The following is a 26,844-nucleotide window of genomic DNA, read 5'->3' as shown; positions in this document are numbered from 1 at the left end:
TGCAAAGGTTTGAGCGGAAATGTAAAAAGCTGTTTAGCATGTCTTCCTTTAGGAGGTAGACATTACAATGAGCGCAATGTGCCTTCCAGCCGATTATTATATTGCCAATTTAGCACATGTTGCTGCAAGCCTCGGGGAATTGAGACAGGAACGACCGGGCGATCGCTTGCAATGGCAGAGAGCGTTTTACGTAAAGAAAAGACTTTTGCTGACATTGATGGAGCTTTTCAGAGACTGCAAAAAAAAAACTTACTTGGCCAGGAGCCCGCGGCTAAATGATGGCAACGAGCACTGTCTGTCATCGGCAGCAGCGGGCACCCCCTGGTCTCGAGCTTGGCATGGGAAGACATTACTGCTTAATTAGTGGGTTCCACATGGCATAGAAGACATATTCTGTCAGAGCTGTGAATGCCTGCGCTGGAATCAATTCAAGAGGGTGTCACAGCACGGCGGAGATAACAAAACGGAGGCAGAATAGGGGGCACGGAACAAGCCGTGGTGTCAGTGTGATATTGCTATAGGAGTGTGTTCTTCTACAAGTCTTTTATGAGAGACTCTCATTTTTGTTTGCGCAACTGCCCTAGCTCAGACTGCCCAGATGGCAGACGTCACTAACAGATAACGCATGATAACATCCTGCCTGGTACACCTCTGAGAACTGCAAAACACCTCCCTCTTATGTTATGAAGATGAGGAGAGGTGTTCTGTAATCCTGCCCTAGGGGGACAAGCTTTTTCTCTGTAGATACAGTACAGTGAGTGAGCACTGTCACAATAGGACAGGATGTGTATTACTGGCAGGATCACCAGATGAAACCAATAGGAAAAAAGACCCTGAAAAAGAAAACATATTTTTTTGTTCTTGGGTTTAGATACACTTTAATATATCTGGAACCCCCCCCCCCAAGCTTAGGTTTGTACACACTACATGGCTTGTGTCATGGAAATTTTGTATTGTTGGTCGAACTTTAAATGTGTCATATATTCGTGTTATTCATATGTCTCTCGTGTGGCTTAATTAAAGCTCTGAAAGCTGCAATTGGGCCATTCACATGTACAATGTATGTATTACAGTACTCAGCTCGGTAATGGATGAGATGGCGGATCTGCGCTTATAGACCGGCGTGTATACCACCATTCCATGCGAATGCCGCTGGAAGTAGACCGCGGGCCTGTATCCACATATCAGCAGCATAGTACCACATGGACTCCGTGCCGCAAGGCGCCAAGCGGTGTGAACTCCGTGTGTAGGCTTATGCATATCTTACAACCCATTACCAATCTGAACTGTATCCGGATGGATGTGTTTTAATAAAGATCGTATCGGGCCCATCCAGGTACAGACTGATATTTCTAGGGAATGCTTGTACAGAGAATGAACATACTGCTAGGAGCTGGAACAAGAGGTATGCTCTCCACAGAGGGCTCATGGGGGGAAGGGTAGGAAGTCTGCTGACCTCAGAAGGCTCATGGGGGAGGACCAGTGACAGATAATAGGAAAGGCTATGCTCCAATCGGAATGTACATCCTGTGTATAGGCACTCCCCATTGCATTGTTCTGTGGGAGGGGTTTGACCTTATTCATGTGGGGGGGCGTGTGTGTATTTGTAATAAAACCAGAGGGGAGAATGAAAACTTTCTTTATGTGAATTCAACCATCAACCTGAAGGTGTCGTGTGATCATTTCCAGGTATAAGGAGCTCCAATCACCCACATTTCAACAGAAGCTAAAGTAGTTGGATGGGCAGGAATCGTGTAGTTTAGCTGCAGTCGTGGTAAGCGAGATTCGCACAGCTTTATGGGGGATTTCTGCGCATCCAACTGCGAGTACTCACGGTAAGGAGAAATTCGTTAAAGCGAATTTCCAAGACACTTGGTAGTCGATACAGATATGCATTAACCAAAGGCAGTATTCCCAATGCTTCACCAACGTGCCAGGAGTATTAGAATCTTGAATTGTAGGGAATGAGCTTTATTTGGAATAAACATTAAAGCATTGAAAAAACTATACAGCCACCACATCCAAGAATTGATAACCTGCAATATTTTACATTTTTACTCTTAGGCTTAGATACACTTTAACTCAATTATGGTTGCTCAAATGGAATAAATGACAACTGCTCATAAGCCAGTAATAAGGTGACTTACCACACAGGCATGACATGACCTCCCTCTAACACCTACGACAACAGTGAGTCCATCAACACAAATGCTTGATTCTACTGAGCTTTGGCATATACATGAATGGAGATAGGCAGGAACAGAAGGAGGGTGGTGCAGATACAGCCTGGGTCACCTCCTTAACAATAAATGCAGATATAAGTATAATCTACTTACTGGGTACCCCAGATACCAGCCTCAGGGGTCTCAGCACTCTGAATGCTCGCAGTGCCTTCACGTCGAAGCCCGCCCCTTTCCCTCCAAGGGCACTGCCGCCATCTGCCTTTGTCGCTTGTTCTAAAATTGCACTAAAAAGCCTACAAAGAAAGAAGAAACTAGCAATGGAAATACTGTATAACACAAACATAACAACAGAGTGGTAATCACAAGATCTAAAACCTGTAACTGACACTAAACTGATCCACTGACACGAATGGCTAAAGTGGAACCCTTGGCATATATCATGTAGTCTGTTAGTAGCATTACAGTGATTATAAACCCTCACCTTGTGAAACAACCCATTCAGTTTAACATAGAAATGAAAGGCAAAACATTTGTGTATAGACAAAATAAAACCATTATAGATACTTTTTTTTTCCTTTTCTTACAAGTGATCACATTCCTTCTGTTTTCAGCTGCATAGAAGCTGGGGAGGAGAAACAGCATTACACTGATCTTCCCAGTGAATGGCTATGCGGGGGAGGACTGTCAGGATGAGTCTGATCGTTGGAGGAGAGCAGACTGAGTTCCCAGCACAGCTACAGAACTGACCACGTTGTGCTCTCATACCTAGTGTGGTCAGTTTTAGTAATAGGAAAGCAGAGGGACTGGCAGGAACATCAGGGATTTCAAACAAAGGAAGCAATACATAGATGACAGGATAATTTTTCATACAAGTACATGGAACAGCAGGCAAATATCAGGAATATGAAATGTTGGATTTACATATATTTAACACAGCATTTTTTGTTTTTCTGAGCCCCTCTCTGTCACATTGTTTTATTACCTGTTGATCCTGCCAGTAGATCCATTCCTTTTGAAGAAATTGAAAATTCCCCTTCCTATGCTGAGAGGAAGTGAGCAGAAATGTCCAAAATAAGGGCACAGACGACATAAAATCTGACAGAGGCTCTAACCCTTGCCTGCTCTATTGAGCTTTACGTGTCTACAAACAGTGTTTGTTTGGCTCTCTGCTACTCACCCTACAACCACGATAATGAAATCCAGCAAGTTCCAGCCATTCCGGAGGTATGCGTTGGGGTGAAAGAGAAGCCCGTATGCAATGACTTTGAGGAAAGCTTCCACGGTGAAGATGATGAGGAAGAGGTACTCCACCCGCTCCTGCACAGAGACAGAAAACACAGCACTGAGTATTTTGCTTCATTACCGCTTTCCCACCGCCCTATAGCAGAAGTATTGCTACAGGTCAGCAGGGCTGCACAAAATCCCATATATATACGTGACTTGCATTTCCGGGTAGGGGCCGTTGCGCTCAATCGCGCCACCCTACCAGCACCGCCATTGCCGGCTAGGGATGTCAATCACTGGGTCCCGGACAGAGATTCCCCGCAGGCACCCGGTTATCGTTGAGGAAAGCTGAGAGGGGAGAGACCTGTGTGTAAACAACACAGCTCTCTCCTGCCAGCAATGACATGCATGTCTCCCTAGTAAAAACACACACAGCACATAATGTAAAACAGTACACAGTTAACCCTTTGATCGCCCCAGATGTTAACCCCTTCCTGTCCATTGTGTCAAGGTTCTACCTTTTCCCAGAGGTTATGTTACTCCATGTGCTGGCATCCATCTTGGATTTCTGCTGAGCATGATGGGAATCTTTTATGCCTTCAGGTCTCTGAGGTCCATCCCCCAGAGGGGTGTGGCTGAGTACATATAAGCCTGGGATCTGCACATGCTCTTTGCACTTGTGTCTTGTGTCTTGGTCTTGCTACAGCTCTGTGTATACGCTCGTGACTCTTCTGGTATTCTGACTCAGCTTGTGACTAAGACCATTCTCTGTGTTTCCCTTCGATCTGACCTTCCGTTGCTGAACCCGGCCCGTGACCTGTGATTCTCTGTCTACTGTTCTGTACTGTTTTGTCCCGTTGTTGTTGACCTGGCTTGCCTGACTACGCTATTGTCATTCTCACCAGCTACACGCCATTGGCGGCGGCCATTACCGCAGCCGGGGTGTCTCGGGGGCCGCGACCTGGTTCCTGGCTGCGTCAAGTCCATCCCCACCATCAGGGGCCCTGGTGAAGGGCAGCCTGGGACTTAGACTCTGCGCCCTGAGGGACTTCGGTCTGTTGGTGGTGGTTGTCGTCAGCCAGTGCGTTACCCTGCCACTAGGCCTACTTGTCTGTTCCACAGCCCTGCCCTGACACATTGTCATTAGTACAGTGTCAGTGCCTGTGATTTGCACTGCTCACTGTATTAGTGTCATTACTAGTATAAAAAAAAATTCCAGTATATAAACCATTAATGTAGAGGCTATAACTTTCACGTAAACCAATTCATTTACATGTATTCAGATTTTTTTTTAGCAAAGACATGTAGCAGAATACATCTTGGTCTAAATTTATGAAGATATTATATTTTAACATTTTTTTTACTGGATATATTTTATAGCAAAAAGTCAAAAATATTATATTATATTATATTATTGTATAATAATATTTTTTTTTTTTCAAAATTGTCTGTCTTTTTTTTGTTATACCACAAAAATAAGAAACACACAGGTGATCAAATACCACCAAAAGAAAGCTCTATTTGTGGGAAAAAAAGGACATACATTTAATTTATGTACAGAGTTGCATGACCGCGCAATTGTCAGTTAAAGTAACGCAGTGGTGTATTGCAAAAAATGGCTTGGTCAGGAAGGGGGATAAATCCTCTGGAGGGCAAGTATTTTAAAGGAGGCTGTCACATTTTCCTGCTAAATCTATTTTTTTCAGCCTCTATTAAAAAGTTTCCTAGAAGCTCAATTTTCTCAGACACATTTTCCTCACTGTATATTTAGAAGCAGATTTGTAGGTTTGCCCTCTAGTGGCTTCTTGTATGTTAGACAAAGCCAAGTGCATCCTTGCTGAATGCCTGCTGAGATAAATTAAGGTTTGAAGTAAACCTATTACAAACTTGAGCCATAGCCATTACTACTGAGCAGATCATGAAAAATTACACAAGCAGAGACCACCATGGATATTGCATATGAAACCAATGAGTGGATTTAAAGATATAGGCAATTTAAATAATATGCAAAGCCTGACTTTTGTAAAAAGTCAATTCAGACTCACCCACTCCCACCACTTTAATGCTTGGTAAGGGACAATAAAAGACCAAAATGCAGGCTTGTAAGGCAACTGGGATGGGGTCCTGCTTAACTTCAATAGAAAACAACAAGCTTTGCGCATATATTGTAGACTATGAAATTGTTTGTGGACCCCTCACCACCACACTCATAAGAGTCTGTTAGATATCCCATTCCAAAACCACAGCCACTGATATGGAGAGCTGGCTTTGTGCACAGGGGCACAGTTATGCTGGAACAGAGGAAGGCCTTCCCGAAAATGTTACCATGGAGTAAAAAGATCACAAATGTCTAAAATATCTTTGCATGCTGTAGGATGAACAGAATCCTTTATTGGAAATACCCAAACACAGTCATTTGAAGAGATATCCACATACTGTACATACAGTATGTCCTCTCACTATCCAGTCACTGGGTTGGAGAAAACTGTGGTTAGTTCCCTGGATGTATGATGGGTGTGAGTGGAACTACAACTTTTTATGAAGGTAAACCATTTACAGATATATCTATAAACTGTTTCTAGTTGCTTCTCTAAAGTTCTGCTTTAACTAAGACACATGATTCCTTTAAGGTTGGAATGTGTAGGAAATTGTCCAATGTTACCAGAAGATAATTTTGCAATTGTCTGATTATGTACCAGTTTGTTTGTAATTATTTTTGTTTTGCAAATCGCAATGGTCAAATCAGTAAAACTTTCCTACATAAATGCTATAGTATTTCTTTTCTTTATCAGCTGAAATGGAAATGAAACCCTTCCAAAACAGACACGCCAATGTTTTTTTTTTCTATAATAATCTAGTGTGTGTAGGTGACAGGTCCTCTTTAGCATGCAGTAAACTGAATTCCAGCAACATACTCTAAAATAAGAGTTTTAAGACTGATGGAGGCATTATTACAGTTCAAATATTGATGGATAAATTCCTTGCCGCTAAGCGCTGACATTCCCAAGTGAGCCTTTAAATAAAAGAGCCAAATTTTCTATTTATTGATCTCCTATTAATCTTTCCTGCACGTCTAGTGATTCAGGAGATTGGAAAACAATATATTGGCTGTTTTTAAAATGTACAGTTTATATATAATGTGCCAGGACAGGAATCAGAGTCAATACCATGAAATACAAGACAGTCACAAGGACAGACATTGATTCTAGGATGGTGGCCAGTCACATTGTTACTCAGATCAATAGATTAAGTTAAAACTTAAAGGAAACAGTTGAGGAATTCAAAATACATTGATTTGCTTCCATAATTATTGACTGATCCATTCCCTGTTGACCCACTTTATACAGTCAGGTCCATAAATATTGGGACATCGATACAAATCTAACATTTTTGGCTCTATACACCACCACAATGGATTTGAAATGAAATGAACAAGATGTGCTTTAATTGCAGACTGTCAGCTTTAATTTGAGGGTATTTACATCCAAGTCAGGTGAACGGTGTAGGAATTACAACAGTTTGCATATGTGCCTCCCACTTGTTAAGGGACCAAAAGTAATGGAACAATTGGCTTCTCAGCTGTTCCATGGCCAGTTTGCCAAACGACATCTAAAAAAGCCTTCACAGTTCTGGAACAACATCCTATGGACAGATGAGACCAAGATCAACTTGTACCAGAGTGATGGGAAGAGAAGAATATGGAGAAGGAAAGGAACTGCTCATGATCCTAAGCATACCACCTCATCAGTGAAGCATGGTGGTGGTAGTGTCATGGCGTGGGCATGTATGGCTGCCAATGGAACTGGTTCTCTTGTATTTATTGATGATGTGACTGCAGACAAAAGCAGCAGGATGAATTCTGAAGTGTTTCGGACAATATTATCTGCTCATATTCAGCCAAATGCTTCAGAACTCATTGGACGCCGCTTCACAGTGCAGATGGACAATGACCCAAAGCATACTGCAAAAGCAACCAAAGAGTTTTTTAAGGGAAAGAAGTGGAATGCTATGCAATTGCCAAGTCAATCACCTGACCTGAATCAGATTGAGCATGCATTTCACTTGCTGAAGACAAAACTGAAGGGAAAATGCCCCAAGAACAAGCAGGAACTGAAGACAGTTGCAGTAGAGGCCTGGCAGAGCATCACCAGGGATGAAACCCAGCATCTGGTGATGTCTATGCGTTCCAGACTTCAGGCTATAATTGACTGCAAAGGATTTGCAACCAAGTATTAAAAAGTGAAAGTTTGATTTATGATTATTATTCTGTCCCATTACTTTTGGTCCCTTAACAAGTGGGAGACACATATGCAAACTGTTGTAATTCCTACAGCGTTCACCTGATTTGGATGTAAATACCCTCAAATTAAAGCTGACAGTCTGCAGTTAAAGCACATCTTGTTCCTTTCATTTCAAATCCATTGTGGTGGTGTATAGAGCCAAAAATGTTAGAATTGTGTCGATGTCCCAATATTTATGGACCTGACTGTAGCTAAAAGATAACGTTCTGCTCTTAAGCGATTGCCACTGGAACAAGTTAACAGATAAACACATTCACTTTCCCATTCTATCTAAATTAAATGAAAATTGGTTGAGATACACTTTAAGGAGTAATTTAAGCTGATTCTGCAAAAATGAAAAAGTCAGCAGCTACAAGTACTGTAGCTGCTGACTTTTATAAAAAAAAGTACTTACCAGCCTATGGAGTCCAACGATGTCTTTGTACAACCTGATATCTTCAACATTGTCTTTGGTCCCATGCCACCATCTTGGATTCAGGCGCCATCTGTGACTTCCTGAATAATCAGATTCGGATCCCCACCGTACATGTGTAAATGTGTGGACTGAAGGAGACAGTCCCAAAGGCACTTAGTAATCCAAAAAAACTACTTTTCAAATTTGTCAACAGAAGGGGAGTGGGCCCAGATAATGCTAACTACAAAAGGAGAGTAAAGGCCCACTTTATGAGAAGTCAGGGATACAAAGTGCTATGTAAAAGGGGTAAAATTGGCAGTCTTCTGCTACTACTGTATAGATTATCCTTAAAGTGATTGTACACCTTCAGTTTTTTAATTAGAATAATAAATATGTTATACTTACCTTCTCTGTGCAACAATATTGCACAGAGTGGTCCCAAATCTCCTCTTCTGGGGTCCCCCGCCAGCGCTCTTGATCCAGCACTGTTCCTGCTGGCAGCCCTGCTCTCCTCTCTTCCTGCATTCACAGGACACAGAGGTAGCCACGGGAGCCATTGGCTTCTGCTGCTGTCACTCAAATCCTGTGAGGAGGAAACAGGGGGTGAGGCTGAGACATGCTGTTTGTCTATAGACACACACACAATAGGGCTCCGGAGTGAACCCGCATGAGTGCCCCCATAGCACAGAGCTTGCTATTGGAGCACTTGGAAGAGAGAGGGAACATAGAGCACCAGTGGGGGACCCCAGAAGAGGAGGCTTGGGACTACTCTGAGCAATGTGTGTCGCAACAACTTGTTGTCTTCACTAGGAACGCATGTGAAGCAGTGACAATGCAGGAGCAATTCAAGAAATAATGACAGAGTGTTGTCACCCTGTGCCTGAAGGACCTGAAAGGCAGGATCATCAGGGACTATTTTAAATAAAGCTGCAGATTTCTGAATCACATTAACATGTTAAACCATGTATAAGATTTTTGGTGATTGGGTTTAGATCTTATGTAGATGTTGAAAGCTGAATTTATATCTCAGAGTGTAAAGTGTGAACGGATTGGGAGATGTACATGTCAGAAGAAGCAGTGACACTCTGGACTGTGCTCACAGGGAGTCACACTGAGCTCCAGATTACATTCTGCATCGCGAGCCGCATAGGTGACTCATTACAAATACATTTGTGAATGCCTGGACACACTTCCAGGCAGCAGACATGCCACACAGCGCTTCCTAATAAGCTGCTTATAATTTATTCATAAACACTATTAAGAGAGGCTCATTAGCGCACCCTCAGGAAATCCGCTCTCTGCAACCATATTTATTAACCCTGCCGTGCGGGGGCTGCAGAATGGATGGGGTTAATTAAAGGGCAGCGTGAGACAAAAGTGTATACAGTTCACCTGTGATAGGGTAATGCACAAACTTTACAAGGTAATCCCCTTTCCCTTTCCTTGGCTGTAGCATACACTTTGCAATGCTGTACCTGTGTGTCACTGCCCTGCCTCTTCCCTGTTTTGTTGACTACTAGTGAATATCATCACATTGGGCACATGCTAATTTTAAAGCTGAATTCCAGGTTTGGTTTCTTTTGCATCATTGCAATGGAGAATGCAAGGCATTCTCTGAGTGGATGAGGGGGAGAGGCGGGCAGGTAACTATGCAAGAAAAGCCATACCTGGATTTCAGATTTAAAATACAGAACTAGCTATGGCATACAATGCAGTTTTTTTTAAAATTAGTATGCTCTTTCACATTAACTGTGGAAAGCTAATCCCATAGCTACCAACTTTCTGAGTCAACATTCTCATCCTGCATCACTTCACGGCTGTCAGTCTTTTGTGCTATATGTATAGAGCTATATAAGCAAATGTACTCTTTAGTTAAAACTGAGCCAAGTCCAATTTTTTTTTTCATTTTGGATGAAGAAGTATTAGAATCTCTACCAGATTTTATTGCAGGAAAATGTACAATTGAGACACTGAATTAGACTCGTCAGTAACTCATTGTTGAAGAAGATTAAGCAAATTCATACTGTGTACAATGGATCCAGCGAGGCTGCTTTTAACCTGGGTGACCCTCAACTAGGGGACCCATAGTTTATAATCCAGGTATAAAATGTCTAATGAGAGCATCTGACCAATGAACTGAGTGTCAGGAATTGGAATACCTACTGGTGGCACTGTGGTTCCCAGACCTGTAGGTTGTAGGCAGGACTCAAAACCAGCACAGTCACCATAATTATTTGGATGATGAACAGTGTCCAGAAACAATGTGCTGTCTGTTCCCCAATAGGGAGATTTCTTCTCAATTCCTGCGTGGTCATTGAGTCAAGAAGTAAAGGGAGATCTATTAGATTATAAACGTTTATAAGCAGGGCCCTCTTAATCCTCTTGTTTTTTATTGTATTGTATTTTATTGTATTTGTATAGCTGCACAAACTGTTGGTGCTATAAAAATCCTGTATAATAGTAAATCCTGTAAAATAAAAGGGACATCTTCCCTTCAAAACCTTTTTCTTGTATATGTACATGTCCACCTCTTAAGTATCTGCTAAATTTATTTTCATATATCATTATAAAGGAAGATCAGCAGTAAAAAAATATTTTTTATTTTTGGCTGATGCTGAACCTTCTGATACATGTAAAGGTAAAGCTGGTCATGCCTTGTTATTTATTTTATTTTGTTCATCCACTGCTCTCAGAAAACACTGACCAGCTGCTGCAGCTGATTGGCTGTAGCTACAGATAGATATAAATTATCGAACATGTCCCTTCACTAGAACCTCAGACTTCTATACAGTGGGGACAGCCACACATTGATCAAAATTCATCTGGTCCCAGCTGAACCAGTTTAATTTTGATCAATGTATGGCCAACTCACCTTTCAATTCAGACACAAAGTGAACAACCGGATATTCACTTTCAGGCTCCATGCACACTAGCTTATTTCTTAAACTCCTAGCAGCTACTTATGAGCATTTATTCTGCCCCTAGAAACAAATAGTGTTTTCCTATGTGTCCATGAATACTATACTAGTCTAGAAGCATTTTTCAAGCTTCAACTTCTAGGAGCACCCCACGCCAAAATTTAAAAAAAAACAGCGAGGGGTCCCTCCCCAAATCCATACCAGACCCTTATCCGAGCATGCAGCCTGGCAGTCCAGGAAAGGGGGGAGGGACGAGTAAGCCCTTCCTGAACCATACCAGGCCACATGCCTTCAACATGGAAGGATCACTTTGGGGTAGAGGGGCCCCCCCCAAGCACCGTGTCCCCATATTGATGGGGACATTGGCCTCTTCCTCACAACCCTGGTCAATGGTTATGGGGGTCTGCAAGAGGGTAGCTTATTGGAATCTGGAAGCCTCCCTACTCATTCACCAAAAAAAAAAACTAAAAAAAAAATCAGTAAAAACACAGAGACAATTTTTGACAAGTCCTTAATTAAAAAAACAAAACAATGTCCCCCAAAGTAATTCCAGCATCAATTCTGCTGAACACAGCTGCCAACCCCCCCAAAAAAACGGTCTGACTTCATACTCATTCACAGAGGGAACCCACTAACAGCTGAGTCATCAGTCCTTAAAGACATGGGCGGGCAGCTTGCTGGCCCACTCCTTAAAGCGGAGCTCCACCCAAAAGGTGAAGTTCCGCTTTAAGTCTTTGTCCCCCACTCCCCATTAAGGATTGGCACCTTTGGGGAGCAGGGGGGGAGCAGGTACCCGAATTTGACAGGTACCCGCTCCCACTTCTGCTGCGATCGCCTAAGGCAATCGGAAGTGGAAGTTGTCCTCCCCCCTCCCTCCCTTAGTCTTCTATGACACGTGACAGGTCCCAGAAGACTACAGGGTCATTCACAAAGCACAGTGCTTGAAGCCGCACAGAAGCTGCACAGAAGCCGCAAGCTGTCACAGCTGGGTGCCCACACTGAAAATGCCAGCACCAGGGAGAGAATACGGCCGGGGGGGGACCCAGGGACAGGTAAATGTCTGTATTTTAAAAGACAGCAGCTACAGTTTTTGTAGCTGCTTTTATTTTAATTTTTTTCAGCTGGAACTCCGCTTTAACAAGCAGCAAAATGCCAGCAAAACACCAACACAAAAACAAAAACCACTGGAACAAAACACTAATATTAATGTTTTTTTTATCCAGTGTTCTCAGCTCCTAGTGTGCATGGAGCCTCACATTTTTATTTTAGAAACTTAATGAAATTTGATTGCTGAGAGCAAAACTAATATTATGCTAAAATGTTGCACTTTCTTGTACAATGTATTGAACAAACCTCCATAATGGTTTGATTGCAGAACACTGGGGTGTGCTGACAACATATTCTTGTATCTGAAGTGAATAAACGTTTAAAACTCTTTTACAGGAGCACTTCCACTCCACAGACTGATCCTCTGCCGAGTCGGATTTCTCTGTGTTGTATTGGAGGAAGAACAAATCCATGTAATCCCTATGGGCAGCCAGATGTAGATAGAAGCGTGTTCATTTATACTCTTATGTTCTGTTTACATGAAAGTGAACCTGGACACAAACGTATTGCATTTGGTCCAACAACCCTGAATAGACCCAGATGTAAAAAGGGCACAACTGTTTACATCTGGCCACCCATAGGTATACATTGTGGACTGATTTTGATCTGTCTAATCATGATACAAAAACAGACTGACAGAATGCCCATATGAAAAGGGCCTTAAACTACATAGCCTCTTGCCTCTTCTGCAGCCTGCACCACCAAACTGCTGGCTGACATTTCTACCTGAGGTAGTGTTGAAGTCTAGGTCCCCAGATGTTCTATCTGCTGGCCCCTACATTATTACTGTGTTAATATAAAATGTTTTAAAATGCTATAAAAAGTCACTATTATTTCCTACAAATTTCCCTGTTAGAAGTCTTCCCTTTTGCTGATGGTAGTTGTAAATGTGTTTAACTTTAGGAAGACACAGATCCAGGGGCGGACTGACAACTCATGGGGCCCCCGGGCATTAGGGGATCATGGGGCCCCTGTGCCCTTGCCCAAACTCAAAAAAGCCTATGAAAAAGGTACCAGGGGCATCTCATAGGGCCCTGTACTGACCCCGGGCAGCGCCCGAGTTTCCAAATGGTCAGTCCGCCCCTGCACAGATCCCTGTTTTGTTTTACCTAAAATTATTTTTAGACAAGTAGGCAAGGATGAGTGTTGTCCCTCTTTCCTTGCATTCATATAGCCTTAAGACCATGGTACACATGTCCGAAAATCCAGGTTTAACCACTCTCCATCCTCAGAGACATCACTTTCTTCTTCTGGCGATTCCCTTCAATATAAAAGTAATCCTAGGGGCTATAGAGCTGCTGGACTACTTTTACAGGCAGCTGAAAGGTGTCTCCCCCCCTTTGCCTTTACTGGTATCTCCCATGCTATTGGGTAGCCCAGTAACGATGCTACCAGAGGCCTCTGGCTCCTGGGACACAGTGAGAGAAAATGATGTTGTTTCTCCCACTGTGTGCTGTCAAAAACTGGAAGAGGTGAGGATTTTGTCACAGTCTCATGTAATCAAGTCTTTACTGGCTTGAGCAAGCATCTGATCATACTGACCTTGGTTTGATCAGATGCTTTGGAACGCAGAGGAGAGATCTGGGGTATGATATTGTTCATCTCTTCCGATAGCATAAAAAGAGATCCAAAAAAAAGAGAAAGAAACAGTGTCATTTTTTAAAATTAAAATATTTTAAAGCACCCCCATTCCCCTGTGCTCATGCACAAATGCAAATGCGCACATAGGGTCCGCATGCATATGTAAATGGCGATCACACCACACATGTGAGGTATCTCTGCAAATGTCAGAGTGAGGGAAATGATTTTAGTGCCAGACCTCCTCAGTAACTCAAAACTGGTAACCTGTAAAGGCTTACCTTTTTAGGTATTGTAGTTTGGTGCCATTCTATGGGTGGATGCAAGTGTGACATGTTTGGCTGTCACGCTTTTGCTTTTTTACTTTGCCTAACATCATCATTTATATTTTGCCAAACAATTGAGTATTACATTGTGTTTTTATGCATTAAAATTCATTAAAGTGTTTTTTTTTTTTAATTATGCTTGAAAAACCACTGCACAAATATCGTGCGGCATAAAGATATGCAACACTCACAATTTTTTTCCCTAGGGCCTCTGATTTTAAAAAAATATTTAATGTTTGGGGGTTCTAAATAGTTTTCCAGCAAAGTGTTTTTACATGTAGGAGAGGAATGTCAGAATTGATTCAGACTGGAAGTGGTTAAGTAATCAAAAACACTTTACATTAGACCTCTTCTACATGAATAAATTCCTGACATGTCACAATATACTGCTGCAGTATAATTTCTCAGAAAACTCCCAAAAAGCCACCCTTGAGCTTGTGTCAGACATTTGCGAACACAGCCAAGAATTTCACAGGCACCAAGATTTGCATGATTGTGTCTTTTCTTAGCCAGCATCTGAGCCCAGTAGATGGTGAACATGAATGATGCCTAAACAAAAATTGTGCCATCCTTTTGAAGAGAAAAGCAGATGAAGACATTGCCAGTGGAGGTACTGTGATCTCTGTAAGAGGTAATAAATACCTGCAAATGTTATACTGGCACATTACCAAGAAATATATTTAAATGACAGGTCCACTTTTATGTGTATTTCAAAGGTGCTCGTCATAGAAGGTCTATATCCTGTGGTTATGGCATAGTGGCATGTAACTCTCAGATAACATGGAGTAAATGACTGCTCCTTTAACAGGGGCTCTTTTTCTGGCGCGATGCTTGCGGCTGGTAAAAACTTTGCTCTTTTGTCATGATATACCTGAAGCCTGCACTCCGACACACATTTACAAGGTGTTATTATTAAATTATGAAACGCCAGCAAGGACTATTATTTAATCTGCTGGATACAATTCTGAATAATGCGCGCAGTGATTTTTTTTTTTGAGCGGCGACACTGAGAGAACATGTTGTACTTCTCTGCATCAGAGAAAAAGGAATGTGCTGAATTATTGATAGTTTAGTAAGTGCTTTTACAACTCTGCGCAGATGCAGTGCAGGGAAAGGCAGCGGAATCCCTTCGGATGGTAAAATCATAATTATGTGCACTGCCATGCATCTACGGCTTCATTGGCCAAATTCTGCATGGTCGGGATCTGTGATTCCAGCTTCAACTTCAGGAAAATATTTGTTGAGGATTGTCATGACAAGTGAAACGTTTTCTTCCAATTTTGTCCAATATATCTTGTTCACAGTATGGGAATTAGAGGGATCCTTAAGGGATTGTTCACATCTGCACCATTTGGCTGCATTAGACAGTGATGACCAATGCAGCCCCAATGCAAGAACAAGGCAATTTGTCCTTATATCCTATTGCTTCAGTTCACACCAAAGCAGCTTGATGGGGCAGGGTTAAAAAAATGTACATGCCTTATTTTTGCGAAGCATGTTCTGACATACTGTCACTCACTGCCACGTCCTGCAGCTCACAGAAAGTACATAGAATGTACATATGTACATTATGATGCACACTGTGTGATTTGAACATTTCCTTCAAGATTATAGAGATATTCCAGCATGTGGAGAGATTTCTGAGATCTGTAGGTTAGGTGTAAGAAAGTTGGCACAGTCATTTAGATTGTAACACGTGGGACCTTTGAAAAGTCAACCCCTAAGTGCAACCTTTATTGAAGTTTTTAGCAGGGGGCTTGTCTTCACCAGTCGCAAACAGGGTCTTTTTCCGCTACTTAATTGCCTCCTAAAACTGCAATAATGCTATTAAATAGAACAATAGAGACAGCAGTGGAAGTGCTGTGGCTTGATCAAACAAAAAAGCTAATCACATGGCAGTAACTCAATGCATTTAGGCATGTAGATGTGGTGAAGACGACTTGCTGAAGTTTAAATCAAGCTTCAGAATGGGAAGGAAAGGGGATTTAAGTGACTTTGAAGTTGGCATGGTTGTTGGTGCCAGACGGGCAGGTCTGAGTATTTCAACAACTGCTGATCTCCTGGGATTTTCACACACAACCATCTTTAGGGTTTACAGAGAATGGTTCGAAAAAGAGAAAATATCCAGTGAACGGCAGTTGTGTGGACGAAAATGCCTTGTTGATGTCAGAGTTCAAAGGTGAATCGGCAGACTGGTTCTTGAAACATTGAGATGGTAGGGCCAGAATTTGGCGTAAACAACATGAAAGCATGGATCTATCCTGCCTTGTATCAACGGTTCAGGCTGGTGGTGGTGTAATGGTGTGGGGGATATTTTCTTGGTAACAGCAAGGTGTAACTAATAAAGTGGCCGGCGAGTATATATTGTAACTTTGAAGCAAGGCATAGATGAGCTGCACATGACCTCTACTGTTAGAACGCATTCCCAATATCTCCTGGATTTTTAATACATTTGACATTATGGAGAAACCAACAAGAACAGCGGGAACACCCCAAGATGAGCAGAAAATATAGCAGGGAGAGTAGGACCCAAGAAGATACTCCACAGCTCAAATTTTCCTCTAAATAAAATACTACTTGTTGGTGAACTGAACATTTTTATAAAGACTCTATCAAAATACTTGCAGGCACTTGTAAAATCACTCAAAAATACTGTTTAAACAATATAGCCACCTCTGAGAAAAACAGTGATGGCCACAGCCATCATCTAGAGTTACAAGGGTCCATAGATCATCACTGCAGCCCGTGCCGCCCCCTCACCCCATTCATACGGAGCAGCAGCTGAGATGGCTTTGTCAATATTCTTTCAGACAGGACATCACTCCTACAGCAATTATCAATTACATTGCTGCAGGGAATCAATCACTTTACTACAAGCTGCTTCAGCACTGCACTGACTACCAACCTGGGACTGCCTACTAAAGGGGCACTGCAACTGTCAGAAATCCCTAGAGCTCCTGTTCTGACCTCACAACAAGGTAGGCATAGCTTTAGTCTATTTTGTTGCAAAGTATTTGAAATGTAAAATGGAACTTCAGCTTTAAAGTAAAGAATATAAGTGCAAATGATTTCCATGTATTTATGTTTCTGGTAAAGGCGAGAGTATGGTGTATTTGGAAGGAGCCCAAATATTGTAATTTTAGTGTTTACTTAAAAGTTTGCCTATCATAAGACATATTTTTACATAGTAAGTGCAGCATGCTCAGAAATGTGTCAGGGTAACCCATCCAGGTATTTATTTCCCATAGAGATCACAGTACTCCCCCTGACAATGCTTTCATGCTTTTCTCTCCAGAATTACTGCACAACTTTGTTCAGACATTATTCAGGGTCACCACTTATTCACAAATGTCTGAAACAGATCAGCCCCCTGCTGCAGCCTCTCACCATGCAACTTGCTACAACGCTACAATGTTGCAGTCTGATCACTGGAGGGGAGAGACTAAGGAATAGCTTCCTCCTGCCTGCAGCAAACTAATGACATTCACCCAGTCTAAGCAAAACCACTGACTGGAGCCCAAGGCTTTTAATGATAAAAGGTGGAGCTTTTCTGAAAAATTATACTGTTCCTTTATATAGTGACATTTCAGGAATTAACTGCTCATTAACTGCTGAGCTGCATAGAGGTTTATTATTATTAAAAATAAAACTGATATTTCAGAGCCTGGTACATTCTCTAGAATTAAACCCCCTGATGTTTTCTTTTATATTTTAGGGCATCTATTGTTGAGTTCTCTGAGCTGAGACCCCCACTGCAGCTACCAGGAGCACGTCTGAGTGAATACTAAGGGGCCCAATGATCTCATCACGCCCATGTGAAATTGTCACACCTTCCTATGTACTAAAGTGTGAACAGATCACAGAATTTTTTTTCTAATGTCATTTCTTCATCTTTGCTTGTTTTACTCCTGGAAAATAACACCAACCAGACACAACTTTGAGAACAGAAATCCTAATGCTGATTTAGCCCCTTCAAGACTGTTTTGTCTTATGGACAATGGGGGTCCTGTGTTGGGATTTCGTTTCAGAGGATTAAAGTTTAATCCTCTAACAAAAACTTTTGTTAAAGAGATTTTGGAATCATTTTGGTAATCGGGTTAATAAATTAATTCCATTGTGGAATCTGTTGGATGGTGAGAGCAGAAGTAAGCTCTCCATCAAGCCACCATCTCCTCTGAACATGTCGGCTCCTCAGAGGGGGGGAAGTTATGTTCAATTTAATTCCAGCAGAACCATATGTTACCCGCTGAGCCGGAGTCTGTACCAGTCCGAGCACGCCGAATCTCCGCTACAGCCGGGAACATCCATCACACTGCCATGCTCCATCTTAACTCCTTATCGGTCTTCTCTACCTTTCTATATATAATCTATATATGTACACATTATCTATCTATCTATCTATCTATCTATCTATCTATCTATCTATCTATCCATATCTATCTATCTATCTATCTATCTATCTATTTATCTATCTATCTATCTATCTCTACATTAGAAAGGCAGTGACACTTAATAGCCCAGTCAGGATTCATTGTGTAGCTGGATAAGATTTTATCCACCCAGAAATAGGGATCCCTTGCCAGAATCCAGCGTCCAACGTGAGCGTATTAGTGGGTATCATCCAGCTTGAATTCTGCTTATCCTGTGTCAGAGCGGCCGGGGTTTCCGGCAGCTGTAATAACCTTCATCCCTGATTCATTTCCTCTATTTACAGGATCAGCATCTCCTAGCAGATGTTCGCAAAGTCGCGATGGGTTCTGGACAGTTGCCGGGAGTACCCCTCCTGCCCTTCATAATGGGGAAAACTATGTCACATAATCCTAGGTTAGGCACCAGGAACGCAGATTGAAAGGCATGTACAATCTATACTACAATCTAGAAGAGACCAAGGTGATGGAAATACTTTTAAAAATGTGTTAAAGAACATCTAAAGCCAAAATCTTTTTTATAAAGATCATAGATCAATATTGTGTTTTGCCTTGTCCCTTGTGCACAGAGATTTCTCCAGATTCTCACATTTTTTAATGATATTATGTACTGTAGATGATTAAATATTTAAAGCCTTTGTAATTTTATGCTAAGGAACATTATTCTGAAATTATTCCACAATTTGTAAATGCAGTTTTTCACAGATTGGTGAACCTCTGCCCCTTTTCACTTCCAAGACACTCTGACTCTCTAAGATGCCCTTTGTATACCCAGGCATGTTAGTGACCTGTGGCCAATTAACCTAATTAGTTGCAAAGTGTTCTTCCTGCTCTGTTTTTAACACTTACTTTGCCAGCTTTTTGTTGCCCTGTCCCAACGTTCTTGACCCATGTTGCTGCCATCAATTTCAAAATTCCCTTATTTATTTTTTCTTAAAATGGTACATTTTCTCAGTTAAAACATTTGCTACATTTTCTATTCTAAATACATATGGGTTTATGAGATTTTCAAAGCATTGCAATGTGTTTTTATGTAGAGTTTACACACTCCAACTTTTTGGGAATTTGGGACGATAGGGAATAACCCTTGTTTGGGAGATTTTCCTTCATGCCCTGTCCTGGAGACACGACAGATAGTTGAAGGATATTTCTCTCCAAATTGAGGAGAATTCAGATACACATTATAATCCTGGATCCTAGGGCAAGCCCAGACACCACCTCTAAATATTCAGGGATTCCCACCTCGTGGCCCAGATCCCGGCAAATAATGACTATGGCCCTTTTACATGGGTGGACTCCACCAGCGGATCCGCCTGCTCAGTGAGGGATCTGTCTGAGCAGGCAGATGACAGGTCCTTGTTCACTTCGCTTATGCAGAGTGGACACAGATACAGCGCACTGTCCTCTATGGACAGTCGGACGTAACTGGACTGCTTGTCCTTTTACATCTGACTGTCATCTGATCCGATCCGCTAGACGGATGGGGAACATATCCCTCATTCGTCTGTTTTTAGTGGATCGGATGCAAACGGGTGTAAATGGACATATGTCCGTTTACAATTGCAGCTCCATAGAGGGCAATGGATGGTCTGATTGGGTCCGCCTGAGAAATGGACAGGCGGACCTAATTGGTTTGCACATGTGAAAGGGGCCTATGTGAGTTACTGCACAAGTGCAGTAACTCAAATAGGGTTGATACAGTGATCCCAGGATCTGGCTCGTGTTAAAGCAATGGCAGGACAGAGGGCCAAAATGATGGGTTGTTCTTAGAGAGTTATCACAAGAACAGGTGTCCCCATTCGATTTTTTGCACTCCATCCTTGTTCTTGTGAAAACTCAATATTTAATTTTCACCTTGCTTTAAAGAGTCCACTCCTCTCCTGTATTGTAAGGATCTAATGCATGGTTAGTTTATGAGGAAGTAATAGAAAAAAATTCTTGCTCTATTACCTGGTCCCCTAGCACCTGGCACCCTTCTTTGATCCCACTCCAGCCCCTGAATGTAGGCAGGCCCTTACATACAATGCAGGATACTAGCTTGCATTGTACATGATGACATCTTCCAGGAGGTGATGACATCACCAGAAAGGAGGAACAGCTTCATAGGACTAGTTGTGAATACCTGAATCAGCTGGGGGGGGCAGCCTACAGAACCAAGGAATAAGGTAAAAATATTCTCAGTTACATGACCCCTAGACTAAACAATCATCAGATACTAAATATACAGAGTTGTGGGGATGGATGGGGACATCCCTAGATGTCATTTTTTGTAAGCTGACCAGAGTTCAGCTTTGAAATAAATGTTATGTGAATGATGAATCAGCCAAAATGTTTTTGCAGGAACCAATTAGCTACCTAATGAGTGATTTGAGCCTGAGTGATGAACATGAAGTAGAAAACAGACCAGGAGAGGACCACTCATGCCCTTCAATGACTCAGTGGTCCTCTCCTCCTAGGAATGCATTCTGTGCCGAGGTGAGGCTATGTACTTCACTCGGAGAGATCTGGAATATGTAATTATCTGAATTTCTGGGACTTCTGCCTGGAAATCACACGGCAACAATAGATGTTTTCTCAGCTCAAAGCAGAACACAAGCCACAAATTTAAATCAGAATTCCAGTTCAAAAATAACCAGCATTGAAATGTAAAACTGTACACAGGAAATGTAAAATATGTTCTGCAGGGAGAATGCGCAATCTCAGATCCCAACTTTGAATAAGCAGATGGTGGGGGTTGGGGGACTTCCACCGCCAAAAGGTTTAGGCAGAGGATGTACATTTCTCACACCACTGGTCATGTTAGTTCTGTTCAGAAAATAGATTGCCAATTCTTCATATTGTTCTAACCATTGTGGAGCCCAAATCTGGACACTAAGGGAGCACTCCTCACCACCATAATCACACTGTAGCCACTAATAATATCTCCACAGTATGGCTCATATAGTGTCTGTGGACCCTCACTGTATGGTGACCCTCTCCCCATACATCATCTTAGTCCTTTAAATCTAAACTCCAGCCTTCTCTTTAGTCTTGCACAGTTGTACAAGCTCCTGTCCTGTACTGAAATGTCATTGCACACTGTGAGCTGCTCAAGATGTGCTTTAGATGCTGCAGCAAATCAGATAAAGCCCACTTCATCTCCTGGCTGGAGGACATCCGGCACCATCTAGCTCTTTCTTCCCCATCCTTACTGTCCCTGGCACACCCCTTTCATTCAGTGGATTTCATTTCTTTCAGTAATGGAGGCTCAGCATTACTTGTGGGCGTAACCACCCAAGTCATTTTGATATTTGCAAGAGCAAATATAAACCCAAGAACTAAACCACTGCTTGCATCAGGGCTGAGAAGTACTGGTGTACTATGTACAGCACCCTCCCACCAGCTTTGATCTACCTGAATAGAACAGAGAATTAGTGATTATATAGAAAGGTTTTATTTCAGAAATGTAAGTAGCATGTTGACAATGCAGGGGACCAAGGCAAGATACAGGTAGATCAAACTGCGGCTTTAAAGTGATGCTAAAGCTAAAAACGTCCTCCCCGTTCCCTGTGTGAGGGGGGAGAATGGGGAGAAGAGATGCAGTGCTATGCGTGGCTGCATCCCTCCTTACCTCTCTTCCTCTTCATACAGGACTTGAGCAGCAGTAGGAACCATTGGGTCCTGCTCCTGTCGTTCAAATGCAGTGAGGAGAAAGTGGGGGATGAAAGCGGGGCCAAGCCCTGCTGTGTGAGTCTATTTATCACAGCTTCATAGACACACAGCTAGGGAGTTAGCAGACACCATCTGCCTCCATAGCAAATTGATTATTATGGGGACACATTAAGAAGAGGAAAAGCCAAGATCACTGGCAGGGGACCCAAGAAGAGGATTGAGGCTGCTCTGTGCAGTACCATTGCACAGAGCAGGTGAGTATAACATTTTTGTTATTTTAATTAAAAAAAAAAAAAATTGCCTTTTGCAGCACTTTAGTATCTCTGCATTGAGGTTCATATGGTGTCTTCTGACTCTCATCATATGGTTACTACTCTCCCCACAGTCTTTCTCTCAGTCCAGGAGTGCTCAACCTGTGGCCCAGGGAGCCCTCTGATGTGCCCCTTGATCTCAAACCAGGGAAGAGCATGCCCAAGGTCGGCAACCCGTCAATCGCGATCTGGGCTTCTGAACCTGTCACCCCAGAGCATCAGAATGTATCAAGCCATCAGTAAAGGAAGCAGAAGGCTGTGGAGGGAGCAGTATTCACATAAGCCTGTCCCAGACGGAGTGATACCAAGTGTACTTTGCTTGGGAACTTTCTAGCAGCCTGGAGATGGAGAGTGATGCCTGCAGAAGCTGGAAGAGGAAGAAAAAAATCAGTGTATTAAACAGCACATGCACCAGTTTTGCAATTGGTATAGCAGCACCTATAAAAGGGTTAACGACTATTAGGCTGCTTTCACACTGATTTGCGGGTGCAGCGCAGTACACCTGTGGTTTTCTGCAGGTTAGCTGCACTGAGTCAAAGACTTCTATTATATCCTGTATCCTGCGGGTTTAGTGTGCTTTCTGAAAGCACAACAAAACTCCTGAATTCAGGAGTTCTGGTGCGCTTTCGAACAGTGCACCACATTCACATGATGGCAAGTCTATGGAAAAGCACAGCTAACCCGCAGGAAAGCCACAGGTGCACTGCGCTGCACCCCCAGTGTGGGAAAACTGCAGTGCATCAGTGTGAAAGCAGCCTTATAGGGAGCTCAGGCCAGTTAGGGCTTGTTTACATTTGCGGTTTGGGGAGTGGTAAAACCCCATAGTTGAGACGTGTTTTGGCCACACACCCCAACCACTGGTGTAGAGTCATCGGTCTCAATGGCGACCCCTTTCCCTGCTCCAGGGGGCTGATGCTGTTATATGCTTGAGCAGGAGGGGCAGCATATACAGGAACCATTTTCCTCCTGTAACCGCTGAAAGCCGTCTTCTCCTCCTCTCCCTCCTATCGGCATTCAGCAGCTGCAAAAAGAAAATGTTCATTATGCTATTCAAAATTAAAAATGTTAATTTCATTTCATTGTGGCCTGTGGCCGGTTACCAAATCACTTAAGTCGCCCTCGTGCTTCAAAATATTGAGCACCCCTGGCTTAGTCCTTCACTGTTCTTTATTTTGTTACACAGATGACAGCACGCTCTACAATGGGGGTCAGCAACCCATAGATCGCGATCTACCAGTAGATTGCAGCCAGGTGACTGGTAGAACACAGTCTGAGCTTGGTGACCCACCATCCCAGAGCATCAAACAGAGTTCAATGCAGAGGGACTACATGTAAAATTGGAGCTGTAGTAGGGAGCAAGAGCCGCAAAAGCCGATGACTCCTTTTCCATGCGAAGTGATACCAACTGCACTCCACCTCTTATCCTGGCTGGCGTTCTCCAGAGTGGTGCCAGCAGCAGGAAAGAAGAGATCTTCAGGTCAGTGTGAAGCAATACACTGGGCATAATAGTATAGGGCTGCTTTCACACTGATGTGCTGCGGTTTACCCACACCGTGGGTGCAGTGCAGTGTACCTGCAGCTTTCCTGCACTTAGCCATAGATTATTATTATATTCTGCAGGTGTGGTGCACTTTCTGATTGTGCACCAAAACTTCTGAATGCTTTCAGAAACTTCTGGTGTGCTTCCAGAAAATGCACCACACCTTCAGGATATAATAGAAGTCTAAGGTAAAGCACAGCTAAACCAGGAAAGTCACAGATGCACTGCACTGAGCTAGACTGGCAATGTGGGTAAACCGCCTTATAGGGGGCTTAGAACAGTAGGGGTTCATTTACATTTGCAGTTTGGGGGGTGGTAAAACCCCACAGTTAAAATGTAGCTCCACCCAAAAAAGGGGAAGGAATTGGCAGTTGCGAGGTACTTGCAGAGTGGCCCCATTTACTTGAAGGAGTCATGACTGGCAGTCGGTAGCAGTAGCACTTACCAAAGCAACAGGAGGTTTAATTCCTGCTGCTGCATGTGTACATGTGCTCAGCAGCTAAAGATGGTAGGAATTGGGGGGTAGTAAAACTGCAACTCAACCACAGGGTTTTAACACACCTCCCCCGCCCAAAACTTTACATGTGAACGAGCCCTAAGGGTGCCGCTGCCAAATGCAACTAAGGACTCATTCACAAGTGCAGCAGGCACTGCTGCTCCTCTGAAAAGAGATCTGAGTGTGTTTGACAGGTGGTGAGGAGGCGATATGTTGTCTCCTTACCACCTGATTTAAACCCATGATTGTCATGCAATGTATGCGATTGCGACACAGTAGGGACACCTCCAAGAAAATTGTCTGGTGTTTTGAATTCACTTATGTTTGGAGTTATTTGTGCACATATTTAAGATATATAGTGCTTGTATACACATTTCTGGACAATTGTTGCACTGCAGAGGGATATTGGGTACTTATAGTGGTACACACGGATAAATTAGTGGGACACGTGGATAAGTCTAAACATTTTTTCCTTTCTTTTTTTTCACATTTGAACACAATTGATATTGCAGCTGCAACGGTTGATGTGCATTCGCATTTAAAGTGGTACACATGGACATCTGAGTAGGTACACGTGGTTATTTTGTTTCAAAGCACAATTTATCAGCATATTCGTTGGGCACATTAAGAAGATATTTAATATTATTATATGAGCACTGGTCGATTTTTTTTTGTATTGTGAGGCACTATATGTATTGGAACTCCATGCAAATAAGCTTTCATTTAAATATATTCCCCAATAGCCACAATGGATATATATCCAGTTTGTGTGCACCAAATGCCTATGCTAACCCAGATATTACCTTGTAAATGTAACAGTGACATCATCACTATGCTGTGCATAGCCTGTGCAGAAAGCAGAGCTTTGGGAGGGACCCAACAGAACCCACCCACTACAGGTTGCCTGCAGAAAACTACAGAAGGGGTGGAGACAAGACCAGTCACCCTGCACAAGAAGAGAGAGCAGCAGTGCAATTTTTTGCACTGAGGTAGAGTTTCACACTGGATTACTGCACAGATCTGGAAGAAATATACAAAACACACCAAGATTCAAATAAAAATACACATGAGTCTTATATTTAGACTATATCTGCTTATCTCTGAGTTCATCCTTAAACTCCTGGTGTGTTCGCATCAGCTACCCAGTATAACCAGTAGAGGAAGGGTTATTCTCTTGACACTGACAACATTTACTTATTGGTGCCTGGCAGCACAACCTTTGGAGGTGACACAGGAAGGGTTAATCCAGTGGTCTGCAAACTGCGGTCTGAGGGCCAGATGTGGCCCTTTGCTTGCATTTCTCCGACCCTTGAGGCACTATTCCTGCTACTGGAACCAATGAAGAGGCACTATTGCTTTCACTGACACCAACAGTGTGGCACTATTTCTCCTACTGATACCAATGATGGGGCATCATTCCTCCCACTGACACCAATAATGGTGCTTTCTTCTGGCCACTAATACCAGTGATGGGATATTATGCCTTCTACTAATCACATATTTTAAATCCCACTGACCAGCAAGCCTGAGATATTGTGGACTCCCATTGAAGCTGGGGCATTTTCTACTCCCATTGGCCACAGTCCAGCCCTCTCAAAGTCTGAAAGGCAGGAAAGTGGCCATTTGTTTAGGACATTTTAAGACCACTGGGCTAATCTTTCTATAAAAGGGTTAATATGCAGTCAAAGAAACAAAAATAGTTTATCTTCATTATTGGAAACAGAGAGGTTAATACCCGTGATCGGCAGCAGAAAAGTTATTTCCTGGGAGGAAGGGAAGACAAAAATGGTTTAACATTAGTTTTTGTAGAAGATATAGTGATGCGTCTGTTGGTGGCAGAGGAGGGGTTAAAGGCCAGTGGTGGCAGCAGAAGGGTGAAAACTACCAGTGACAGTGGATGGGTTAACTTCTGGAGGTGGAATCAGATGGGTTAACCTTTGATCGTGGCAGTGAACGGGTAAACCTCAAGAGACAGCATTGGATGGGTTAACCATGGGTGGTTGCTTCAGATGGGTTAACCTTTGGTGGTGGCATGGGATGAATTAACCCCAGGTGACAGCATTGCATGGGTTAACCACTGGTGCTGGCATCAGATGGGTTAACCTTTGGTAGTGGCACTGGATGAATTAACCCCAGGTGACAGCATTGCATGGGTTAACACTGGTGCTGGCATCAGATGGGCTAACCTTTGGTGGTGGCACTGGATGAATTAACCCCAGATGACAGCATTGCATGGGTTAACCACTGGTGCTGGCATCAGATGGGCTAACCTTTGGTGATGGCACTGGATGAATTAACCCCAGTTGACAGCATTGCATGGGTTAACCACTGGTGCTGGCATCAGATGTGGGCTAACCTTTGGTGATAGCACTGGATGAAGTAACCCCA

The 26,844-nt window shown here is 42.8% G+C and overlaps 1 protein-coding gene across 6 annotated transcripts in view; it reads right to left on the bottom strand.

Annotated features, from left to right (window-relative positions):
* The window catches only part of CACNA1C (calcium voltage-gated channel subunit alpha1 C), a 481,720-nt gene that overhangs the window by 186,791 nt on the left and 268,085 nt on the right, over positions 1-26,844 (bottom strand). For all 6 annotated transcript variants that reach the window (XM_089671829.1, XM_089671831.1, XM_089671828.1 and 3 more), the window contains exons 4-5: positions 3,361-3,500; positions 2,337-2,476 (exon numbers count right to left, since the gene is read on the bottom strand). In XM_089671829.1, the coding sequence (XP_089527955.1) occupies positions 2,337-2,476; positions 3,361-3,500 (280 nt within the window). The remainder of the gene's footprint in view (positions 1-2,336; positions 2,477-3,360; positions 3,501-26,844) is intronic.

Source organism: Staurois parvus, unplaced genomic scaffold (assembly GCF_062004578.1).
Source record: "Staurois parvus isolate SC_StPar_1 unplaced genomic scaffold, SC_StPar_1.0 ptg000114l, whole genome shotgun sequence".
Classification (NCBI taxonomy): domain Eukaryota; kingdom Metazoa; phylum Chordata; class Amphibia; order Anura; family Ranidae; genus Staurois; species Staurois parvus.
Note: the sequence above shows the minus strand (reverse complement) of the source record. Positions and strands in the feature narration are given on the sequence as shown.